At 40.6% G+C, this 12022-nt stretch overlaps 1 protein-coding gene across 1 annotated transcript in view; it reads left to right on the forward strand.

Moving 5' to 3' along the window:
- Nucleotides 1-1859: 1859 nt before the first annotated feature.
- ANKRD31 (ankyrin repeat domain 31) overlaps nucleotides 1860-12022 on the forward strand; it is a 71465-nt gene continuing 61302 nt past the window's right edge. Inside the window, exons 1-6 of the mRNA XM_074857007.1 lie at nucleotides 1860-2031; nucleotides 2902-2957; nucleotides 4635-4714; nucleotides 8016-8062; nucleotides 8706-8800; nucleotides 9805-9845. Of these exons, the coding sequence (XP_074713108.1) occupies nucleotides 1928-2031; nucleotides 2902-2957; nucleotides 4635-4714; nucleotides 8016-8062; nucleotides 8706-8800; nucleotides 9805-9845 (423 nt within the window). The 5' untranslated portion in view covers nucleotides 1860-1927. The remainder of the gene's footprint in view (nucleotides 2032-2901; nucleotides 2958-4634; nucleotides 4715-8015; nucleotides 8063-8705; nucleotides 8801-9804; nucleotides 9846-12022) is intronic.

Below are 12022 nucleotides of genomic sequence, written 5' to 3' on the forward strand. Positions count from 1 at the left end.
CCCCCCGCCGCTGCCCCCCACGACCCCCCCACCCCGCGGCAGCCAGTGGCGGGTCCTGCCGGGCAAGGCGAACGGGCAGGGCGGCCCTGGTGAGCTGTTGGGAGTCGTGGTGCCTTTATGGCTCACGCTGATGCCTGGATGTGCTTTACCAAGGCGTTAAGAAATGGCATAATTCACAGCTCTCCTGCTTGCGGGAACCAGTGGTCTCTCCGGCATTCAGAAAAAAATGCAAACTATTTGTATTTGTGGCTTTCGGCTACAATATACCAAATATACCAAAAGGTAATACTGTTTTTTGCTCATGAAGCATAGGAGGCTCCTTACTCTTTTTGGGCACCGAGTCGGGTGCGACATGCTGTTCTTGGTTGAAATACAGGGCTCTGGTTTTGTGTGGCCATTTTGTGTTTCTGGGTCTGATCTTGCAGGCTAACATACTTAAAATATAATCCACAAGGATTTTGCTGTGGATGTTCTATGCTCTGGCTTTTCCAAAACTGCTTCTTGCATGTGCTATTTCATTTAGAAAAATTTCTACGAGCTCCACGTGGTACTGTGCCGGGAAGCATTCATGTGATCCTCAAAAAAGGATATGCCAATTAAAAGGTTTCCAAAGGACTCCACCCAAAGTAGTCGTTGTCAATGATGAAATTATTCATGCCAGCTTTTAACTTGTAAACACACTTTTCGTTCTCATCTTCAATGTGATGCCTATAAATCCTAGGAACTTACTGTATCAGTCTTCCCTGCCAACTTCTTTCTTAACACTCATGTTTTCTTGAGTATCGTACCGTTATTACCTGAAAAGAGTAAAGTATTACCAGTGACACTTCTAGGGGCATTTGGTAATATGTGCAGCAATTGCTATAATTGCATATGGATATGACTAAGAGCAAACTAGCATTTTATACACAGTTGCAACAACTATGTATAGCTGATACATAATTTGACCTTTAGTATCTTGGTCCGGTTTCCACACTTTTTCCATAGCAGTGGGTGATGATTATGATTTGTCAAGTGCTAAAAATGCTAATTTTATCCAGTTCACTGGGAGAAGGAGTCACTAGAGTTACATGCAATTTGCAGTCTGTGCAATATGACATCACACTTTCTGCCATCTAGTTTTTGTATCTGTGGTTCTGGGGATGGCCTGCCTGCAGCCCAGCTTCACACTGATGAGAGGCCACAGGAGCGGCACTATCCCTTCTGCTGCAGACACAGAAAGCAAAGCTGTGGCAGAATGGGTCTGCCTGAGGGAGACACTGCTGTGATTAAAAGATGATTTCTGCGTTATGTAACAGGAGTGCTACTGCAAATGCTGGGAAAATATTGGCAACTAATAACTTGGTTATCTCAAACACATTCCTGAACACATGAACCATTCATTGTGCTCAGGACAGAAGATCAAGTTAGCTGCTTAAATTTGGCCATGGAAGCACACAACTTAGGAAAAGGGAGCAATTCTAAATGACACGCAGGTCTGCATGAGTGTGTCAAGCACTTTGTGGCTCTGCTGAATAACATGTATGACAGGGCCAGAGCCAGGAGCCCAACACTAGCCAGGAGGCACAAACCCCTGCTGAAGGTGTGGGGATGGCATGGCTGCCCCAAGCAGGCCAAGGCTGGTCGCGTTGAGGGAGACCCATCCCAATGACAATGAAGAGAGACTGCCTTTTAACTTCTACCACCCGCCACTCCAAGCCTACCCGGGCTGGAAGAGCTGCGCTTGCTGAGTACGGGCTCGCCTTTCCCTCAGCCTCGCCCGGCTGACCGGTGCCCCCCGAGGGGGAACAAGGCGCCGCAGGGCTCAGGCCTCCACAAGATGGCCGCCGCCGCTGAGGGGAGCCGCGCGGCACGCTGCGGGGAGGGGCGGCCGCCGGCGGCGCCAGGAGGAGGGGAGGTAAGGGGAGAGACGGGGAGCGGCGGTGCCATGGAGGAACCGGGCAGCGACGAGAACAGCAGCAGCAGGGAGTCCGTGGTGGAGGGCTCTGAGACGGAGAGCGATGTGGAGGACGAGGAGTTCCGCTGGAGAAGGTGGTAAGCGGCGTTGCTCGGAGCTGCGCGTACTTGTGCGAGCGCGGCGGCAGGTCTGGCGCAGGGAAAAGTGAGGGGCCCGCGACGGCGGGCTGAGAGGGCCGCTCCTGGGCCGCCCTGAGGAGAGAGAGGCTCCCGGACTGCCGAACTCTGGGTTTGATCTCAGGCTACACCAGCCACACACAGGAACCGTCCCTTTCTGCATCTGACATCCAGGAGTGCAAACCAGCTCTTCTCGATTATTTCATAAATGTGTATTTTTAGGGGTTTTTCATTTATTTTTTTCCCCCCTCTGTTCAGACCAGTTTTGTATGCCCTTAGACTCAGTAGTTCTCAGCTGTGCAAATGTCCCCATTTATTTTACATACACCTTGTGGGCTTCTGAGTTTGTGCCTCTGGACCCTCCTGAATAATGTTTTAGTCAGTGGAAGTGAAACGTGCCAGAACCCAACTCGGAGAAAAATGAAAACACTATTAAATATGATTGCTGCTGATGTTACTTCTCCATATCTTTGACGTGATACAATTTTCATGACCGTATCTCTTGTATCTGTTAAGACATGACAAAGAATTGAAACTACCAAGCAGCAGCACTTCTTTTTATTGGCGTTGTGGCCCAGTGTTGCTTGGAAATATGTAAACCGGTGATACGTTTCGTTGCTTAAGGTTTTCCAAGCAGAATATCAGGTATATCCTCACAGTTTGGGGGTCCTGTAGGTGTTGGCGTTAGAGCTGTGCTCACCCAGTGTGCAGTTAGCAGCCTCCTGCTAAGATGGGTGCTCTTGGCTGCCCTCAACTGCCCTTTGAGTTTATAGGACTGAAAACCAGAGCATGCAACTGTTTAACAGACCTTTTTATTATTTTGGAAAGGTTGCCTTTTCTTAATAATGACGTGGCTTTAACTACTGACATAAGAACTACTGAAGGTAGGACAGATTCTTTTTTTGCTCTTCACTGTTTTTTTCTGTGAATTGTTGCTGTGGATGTTGCCCGAGTCCATGTTATTTAAACTTGAGTGTTGCATGAAGTTCATTCTGAACTGTATGTGCTCTCTTATTATGTCCATAGTTTTTATTTCATATTTTAGAAGAATGCTCAGCACATTTTTAGTGTTTGGAAAATAGGTTTGCTCTTAATTTCTTCATTCTTTGTGTGTACTGTAACTGAGAATTCCTGGCTTGGGAAGTGTTTATATATAAGGATACCCTTTTTATTTAGATATGTGTATTGTGTTTGAGCAGAATAAAATAAATGGAACGTAAACACATAATAGTCATATAAATGGCATCTATACACATAATAGTCATATGTAACTATAGTTGCATATTGTATTTTAAAAGAACCCTTCAATTTGTTAAAAGATCCATTCTCTTTAACATACAAAATTTGGGTGGGGATATTTTAAGTGCATTATTTTAATTGTATGATTAAATTACTTTAAATATAAATGCACGCACGCTCATTTAAAGCCTTAAAATCTTCCCTAGTAACTCCCTTAGAGCAGGTTGCATGAGCAGGCGTATTGTAGTTACATAATAGTTTTACTGGTACCTCCTTGACATTTGACTTGCATCCTGTACATTTTATTCCACCAATGCAGAGACTGCCTATTCTTTGACACAGGGTGTTCTAAATGTTATTCCAGAATTTTTTTGTCTTTTTGCCCATTCAAAGACCTGAGTAGACTATCATTTTTTGTCAGTCTGCCCTGACTTAATACAAATTTTATTCACAGATCAGTGAAATCTGCAGAAACTTTTTCTATGGCTGTGATTTCCTGATGCTGAACCTTTTTCAGAGTTGCTCAGTGGTTTTCTCTGAGGAAGGAAGCATCATCCCATTTTGAATTTACCTGTGGTTATCCACTGGAATTAAAACCTGGCAACATTAAACATACATGGTTCATTTCACTCATTGTTCAGTTTGTGGACTGGGGATTTTTTCTGAGGTTGAGTGGGGGTTTTTTTGTTTGTTGCTTAAATGTAATGGATTATGATATTTTTAGCATTCTGCTTGTGGCATTTTATATTCAGTAAGTTGGAATTAGTATTTCATTATTCAGGTATTTGTGCATACTTATATAGTAGCAATTTGGTGATGAGGTACATAACATAAAGATTGTAGGTATTTTAATAGTATCAGTAACAACATTTTAGTTTTGAAACCTAAAGGTTCAACCTTAAGGGTTTCTCTCTTTTTTTTCCAGAGAGAACTTTTCTTTTGTGTAGTCATTAAAGAAAGTATTCCATATAAGAGTGCAGATATTTTTAGTCAGATGGGTGAGGCAGTTTACCAAAATTGCAGTTGTTTAAAAAATAAAAGAGTTAATCTCCAGTATGAACTCAGGGAGGGTTCCAGAACATTAGGTGAAATAAATTTTCCCCCCAGCTGGTTTTACTAATTTCTGACCTCTCCTATATTGTAGTTTCAAAATCTAGTTAGATAGACTGCTTAACTGCTTAAGTCCATTGTGTATTGGAAGCTTTGATACATTTACCTCAATTACTGAGTTAGAAATTTACGGAGTTATGGAAAGTTATGTAGAAATTAAGGTAAAACTTCCTTTAATAACTGTTTTTTTTCTTCTGTTCTTTTTTTCATAGGAGCTCCCTCTCCAGAAATCTGTTTTATACAGAAATTTTATGACCACATATACAGTCAGAAGGAAGAGCAGATAAATCCAGTAGGTATAGAAATGATACAGTTTCTGCTACACATATCTAACTATTAATTATTAATAAACTCATTGAGCCTCCCATTCTTTATGTGCAAAAGAGCCTCGTGGCTTGCATCTGAAATGAATTTTATGGCAGGACGGTTCACGTGTGTAGCACGTTCTCTCCAGGGATGTATCAAAGTCTCTTCTCTGGTCTTTCACGAGGGTATAACCTTTCAAATGAGGAACAAGCCTATGACGAAGATGAAGAAGTTGTGGAGCACAGACTGTGTGTTCCCTCTAGGAGCTGAAGGATAAGCATCTGGGTTAACCATACCAGAATACACCCTCATTTGCTCATTATGAGATTAGCTGTGATCCAAAGGCTGGACAATTGTTTCTTTAAAAAAGAAAGAGATAATAATCTGAAGTGCAGAATAAAATATCTGCTTGCGTGGTGATGGGGTAATTATTCTACTTTATGGAGTAGCTAGCCTGTAAACTTCTGTTTAGTTGAGCAATTGGGTTTCCACCTGCATATGACATGCTCATGAAACAATTAGAAACAAACAGTTTTCTACTCTTTAACTGAGATTGTTTTAAACCTGTGACTGTTACACTGTCTAATGCTGTGGAGTTACCAGTCTGAAGACTACTATATGTATCCTTATTCCAGTGTAAGAGGGGTTTTTAAAAGAACTAAACTGCTTCCTAGATGACAAAAACTATATTGAAAAAAGACACTCCTACTGAAGTGAATGTTTTTACAGAGCATTATAGAATTGCACATAAATTTGTTTCAACTGACAGTGCGGGTAACAGCGAACAAAATAGAAAAGATGCTTTACTTCAAAGCGTTTTCTCCATAAGTTTTATTTTGCTGCTTGCATGTCCCAGGGTTGTGTTGACTGAAGTTTATCATGGTTTTCTAAGGACAGAGGGAACGAGGGAAGTGCCCATTTACTCTCTCCCTTTCTCCTCTGGGAGCTGATCTAACTATCTGCTGCCTAACTAAGTCTTCGGCTTCATGGCTCTCACCAGAGTAGCCGGTCTGCAATCACAGCAGGGGATTCTTACAATTATAAGGACAAACCTCGTGTCCAAAAAAGGGGAAGTCATAAAAGCAAAGACACCTAGTACTTTTCACCAGATAGTTTGGGTAACTCTCACTATTTTTTTTTTTTTTTTTTTTTGTGAGACCTGTATAGCATGCCACTGTCAGCTTGGTCATGCACAGCATGGGGACAGTGTAAAATTTAAAATCTTTATTGAATGCTCTCAGGAACAGTTTTGCCCTGTCATCCTTGATACTTGCATGTGTAGACTGCACCTGCGTGGCTCTTAAGCCAGTCTGAGAACCAACATGAAATGTGCTTACATAGAAGCTTTCCTCTGCCGTGTCCTCAGAAATGATCTTATGTGAATACAGCATCTTGATGTGATGTTATATGAGGGTATTACAGCCAGGAGTGGCTATGAATTTTTTCAGGTAATGTTCCAGTTGTTCAAAAGAGTCTGGGCTTTCTTTGTACTTCAGGTGGGTTGGGGGAGGTTTGAAATATGCTGTCCTATCTTTGATTCTACCATGCAAGAGATTGTAAGTAAGACTTCTCTTCCACCAGAGATGCAGTAGATATACAGACGGATTTTGTAGGATTCATTTTTTTTTCCAACTGACAAGTTGTTTCCATTAACAGCCTATTCCATGGCTTGTTCAGGCAGGCCTCATGATGGTAAGTTTGTGCTTTAACCTTTTTCAGGCTTTTTTTCCTTGCCCAGTTTGGTGAAGTGCACATAAAGTTGTTAGCTTTTAAGCATTAGGCTTTGTTTGGAACACATCCAGAGTGCCCTCAGGTAGTTAGCTGTATAAATAAGTGCTCAAATGAGAAAAACCATTAGAGTTTTGTAGGAATTTCCTTACCAAAGCAAGAGAGCAGGACAAAAGGCTGTTCCCAGTACTTGGAGTCAGTGGCCACAAATACTATTTCTGTTACTTTTATGATTTCAGAAGACCTCTCGACCAATCAGCAATACACTGATTTTGCTTAGAACCTAATTTTTTAGCAGACAAAACAGGTCCTCCTTTTTCTGAGATATAATGGTAGTTCATTGAGCTTTAATCATCTTATCTGACTGAGGAATGTTAGCCAGTCAAAGAGGTTTAGTAGTTGTTCTGCTGTCCTCCTGACCTCACTTGATTCTGGATAATGTTCTGTGTAAATACCCAGGATGATTTGTACAAAGGGTGTATTAGAAGAGTCAAAAACTTTCTGCTAACTATCCCATCGCAGTATTTTGAAACTACATCAATCAATAATTGTTGCACAAACTGTTTCTAAAGAATCTATTCTGTTCCAGGGAGCCTTTTAGCAGTACTTCCTACTAGGCAATCTCCACCTGTTGCTCTTCAGGTCATTGCTAAAATGGTTGTTCTTATTGCGTTGCTAATCCCTTGTGCAAGCCAAGTAAGTCATCACTTGGTGTCCACGCCAAGACGTTCTTTCCCAGAGTTTTTCTAGTGGTGTGAATGTTCTCCACTGTATGTCAATGATTTGTTTAAAATTTCACCAGTATACTGATAGTCCACCAGTAATCCCCAGTTTTCAGCTCATCTGGAAGAGAATGGTTCTGCAGTTTACTTGGCTATTGTAATCATTCCTAGGTTGCCTTAGACTTTACACAAAGGCTTCTTTTTCCATACTAGATATCTTTCCCTTACATACAGTCAAAGGCACAAAAAAACGATCCAAGCTCCTTTTACTAAAGAGTTTGAATTTGGCTCCTGCTCTGACAGTAGCTCTCTCCTTATCCACTTGCCCTTTCCTCTGTCTGCAAGTGGCAGCCCTGCCACTTCGAGCTTGTTGATGTGCAGGTCTTGCCAGCTGAGTTCCTTAATTCTGCCTTTTCTGGGGATATTGAGAGTTGTGTGTTAAACTCCACAGTCTCTGGAGCAGCACTCTGTCTTATTTAATGAAGGTAGGGAAGTTGAAATACAAATACCTGATGTTTTGGTCTTTTGATATATAAAAAACCTGAAGTTTAAAGCAATCATATCTTACTTGCATAACTATGTTTTCCTTCTGGGTGAGCATTGTCTTTTATAGTCTCGATTTATTTTTCAACACTTTTCTCAAATAGCCCCAAATAAGAAAAAGATTTAAGTGGAATGGCTTTTGTATCTTATTAGTAATGTATGTAAAGATCAGATCTAAAACTCCTGTTTCCCAACTCAATTATGAAAGGAAGAATATAAGCATGTAATAAAGTGAGAAAATAAATAATGAAGTACATTCTTCACTAACTTGTCAATTTATTTTTTTTCGTTCAGACACCTCAAGAGGCATACGTATCTGACCAGTCTCAGTCTCTACTGCAGTGAGTATAATACATCACACAGGAATTCCAGTCAGGCATACTGTGATTAAACAATTCTGTTATACCTCCATTTGTATGCTATTGTATTCTCAGTGTTCTATTGTGAAGCAGTTTTCTTGTTTGCTTAGTGAAAGATCTGTATGTCAGCGGTAATTCTGTGTCTGTTATGAGTCAAACTGTACCTGTATTTGTTTTTATTGATGATACTATCTTTAATGGTATAAAGGCATAAGCAACAGGACTGACAGTAAACTACTCAGGGAAAATCATTAGACAAATAAACAAAAATTTGTAATAAATAATATTGGATCTTTTGTTTTAGAAGCTATGGAAAGATTTCAGTAGAAGATGGGTTTCTAATAGAAATACAGAAAGAAGTAATAAAAAATAGGAAGGGATGTTTTTTCCCTCAGAGAATGAATGTACAAACATAGCTAGGTCCAGGTGGGAAATCTGGAAGTCTTAGTTACTGCATGTCCTTGTAAAGAGAAGTATACCTCTAAAATAATTGCAGGTGTTTCCACAAATAATCGTAAGTACAAAACTGCATAAATAAACTCAAAGTATTGCAGACATTTTCTTAAACTGAGCAGATTACAATTCTTTCTGAATAAGAAATTCTTATTGTATTACTTAATTTTAGGGGTTGGATAAAGTGTCTATCACTTACTGAAGATATTTCTAAGCCTGGTTTTTCACTAAATGCTGCAGTAGAGGGACAGCAAAATAATTCAGTAGGTATGTTGTATTTTGTACAAAACTGATAGTTGCTCTAGCAGTGGCAAAATCATTTGAGAAGCTGGAGACGAGTGTCCATGTAGGTTTGTTTAGAATCTGACTCGCCTTTTTAACAGTTGTTTAGTTTTCATAGTTGTTTTGGACTTCAGATTATGTTTTTGTAAGTATTCTGCTAAGATTGTTTGAAGAAATAACTGTTTTCCCAAGCCAGTGGTGTATTTCCTGCTTAAAATTATTTCATTGCTGTGAAACTTTCTGACGAGTTACAGGCCGCATGGTACTCAAGTGTCCTATGGATATGTAAGGTAAGCATGGATATAGCAGTCTTTGAGGGTTCCTATATGATTCCTGCTAACATATCCAAGAATCAAAAGCACCTATAAGAATCGAGAAACAGAAATGCTACTGGTCATTCTCCAGATATGTCTGTCACCTGCTGCTACTTCAGTTGTACTTCCATTCCTCTGTGCTCCCAGCAGTGCAGGACTGCCCCATCTGTTTTGCTGTCTCCCTGTTTGAGCTAAGTTTTGCTAACACAGTAGAAAACCATTCACCTTATTTCTGATTAAGAAATTCCCAGGGAGTCACATCATTGTCAAAACATGGTGGTGGGAGCAGAGGGGATGGGGCAGCCCTTTCCAGAGGCAGTAAATTATTGTATTGTTTTAGCTGTATTGTCTAATTGCGTTGTAATTGCAGAGGACAGGGGTAGGTCTCACCCTGTGGAGTGGGTGGCAATTCCATCTGCTGATAGTCTTTGGAAACACAGGCCTCTAAATCACAGTGAAGAAATGTGACAAAATAGCTCTGGAATATAATTTGGTGACTAACAGAGCCTAACTAGAAACCTTCTTGTCAGTTCCACTTAGGGAGCATGACTATGGTAATTCCTAAGGTTTGAAACTTCAGCTTTAATCAGGAAGTGAGGCCATTTTATTAGAGATGATGAAACTTTCAGATTTGGAAAATACAACTGAAACATTTGTTTATGCTTCTAAATCTAGATACCAAATTGAATGGATTTCAGAAGGATTCAGAAGAAAAGGTTAGTGTATTTTTACAACTGAATGTGTATAAAATATTTAATTTAATTAGAGAATATTTTACTGAAAAATACCTGGGTCCTTCATTTTAAAAAGCAGGCACATGGCTGTTGAAACTGACACTGAGCACATTAGGTGAAAACAACTTGAGAGCTAACCTTTATTTCCTGCTTTTTGGGTAGGAACTGCAGTCATTAAGCTTGCAGGGCATAAGGGTAGAATCATAGCAGTAACAGTGAAGTAGGAAAGATGTCACCATGACACAGAATCTGTAAGGGCTGTTACTTAAGCTAAAGTAATGAAGACTTTAAATAGCTTAAAATATGTTTTCCACCAATGACAGTTACAGGAGAGGCATTAAGAAGGTCTTTGAGGAGGAACAGAGCATTTGTAACTGTCCTTCTGTTTGGGAGTGATGATTTACTTGTGGCCAAAAATAGGTAGTACCAGTCTCTTTGATACATCTCTTTGGTAATCCTAAAGCCACTCATGAGTGACAGGTTTCACTGCTGATGAGGTAAAAGTGAGGGAATAGCTTCAGAGCTACCTTCTCCCGCATCTGTCAGCTCCATTCTCAGCCATACTGAGTCAGAGATGATTCCACTCCAGTGTGAGCCTATCTGCTTGGGTGTTGCAAGGTACTACCTGTTTTCTTTGCCATGCGTTTCTGCAACTTCCTTTGGGCCAACACTAGCGCTTGTTTGACCCCCAGCATGAAGCAAGTTTTGGGGAACAACTGTCAGATGCTATTAAGTTTTTTTTAGTTGGCTTAGTTTTCAGCCAGGTTGTCTTTTCAGTCCAGCTCCCCAGAAGATTGGGGAAGTGCCAGTGCAGCTCAAAACAGGATTGGAAGCGCACAGCTGAAGGCAGGTGGAAGGACGGGGACTGTACCAACACTTATTTAGATAAGCTTAATGGAATCAGGATGTTACGAGTGTAGCTCACAAATAATACTGACTATTTCAGTAATTACCTGCTTGCAAGCATTGCTTTTGCACATAAAAGAAAAAACCTTGGAGCAAGGAAGTAATTCCCTGATAACTTCCAGAAAACACATTAGAAAAAATTCAAAAATATATCCATGTGAACCATCCAACCCAGAATATCTTGAGCAAGAGTTGAAGGTTCTGCAACCACTGACACAAACATCCGGTGGTCAAACGTTCCCTCGATTCCTCTCCACTTCTCATCTCCCCTTTCCCCTTCCAGACTTCCTCCATTCTTGCTTTTTAGTCAGTGAAGTCCAAGCAGCAGTGAAGGACTTGAGCAGATTTCTCTCCAGTTGGCAGAGGAAGTGCTGACAGCATTTCCTAAAGGGGTTTGTGGCCTTTGCCTCTCTATCATCTCTTTATATGCTGTTGTCAGCAGCTGTGATGTTACTTATGTCTGCTCTGCTACCTCTGCATTGTTATCTCTTTCTGTTGCCCGAGGCACAACGCCCAGTTCGTGCTTTTCGATTTCTAGTCTTGGTTCATCCCTGACCCTTTCATTGCTTTCAGGTCTATGCATGCTGGACAAAGAAACTGTTGCTGAAGTTTGCTCTGTTGCTGTTTCTGCAGCAAAAAGTAACTGCAATTACCAACTCCTGTTGCAATGTCATGGAAAGTTTTGAGGATTTCTGCAGCACTAGTGACATCAACTGAATGGGTCCCAGAGAAACGGGAGGATCTTACTAGGTACATGTAATGCTTGCTGCCATCTGCAGCTTCTTGGGAAACCTCTCATTAACTTACAGCAGGATACCAGTTAGAGCAGGGACTCTCAACCTTTCCTTCACCACAGACCTCCTTTAAATACCTTTTGTGGCCATGCACCACCAAGACTTAATTCAAGATTGAAAGCACTAGACTGCATCAAATATTTATTTCAATTTCCTCATGAAGGGCCTTCAAATTTGGAGAGAAGGGGAAATAAATTAATCTGTTAATACACACACTCCTCTTATAATATCTTTAATTGCAATGATTCCATATGAATTTAAAATAATAGCAACCACACTCTTCTTGCTCAAATGGCCCATTTTATGGTATTTTAACATGCTTATTCCGAATTTGATGCCAATTTTTACATTAAAATTTGATGCCAATTTTTACATTAAAATTTGATGAAAAGTTTTTACAATTCTCACCTCCACCCTTGTTTGTCTGTGTTCAGTCACCATATATTTTTGTTTACGGGT

Source organism: Strix uralensis, chromosome Z, assembly GCF_047716275.1.
Source record: "Strix uralensis isolate ZFMK-TIS-50842 chromosome Z, bStrUra1, whole genome shotgun sequence".
In the NCBI taxonomy this organism is placed as follows: domain Eukaryota; kingdom Metazoa; phylum Chordata; class Aves; order Strigiformes; family Strigidae; genus Strix; species Strix uralensis.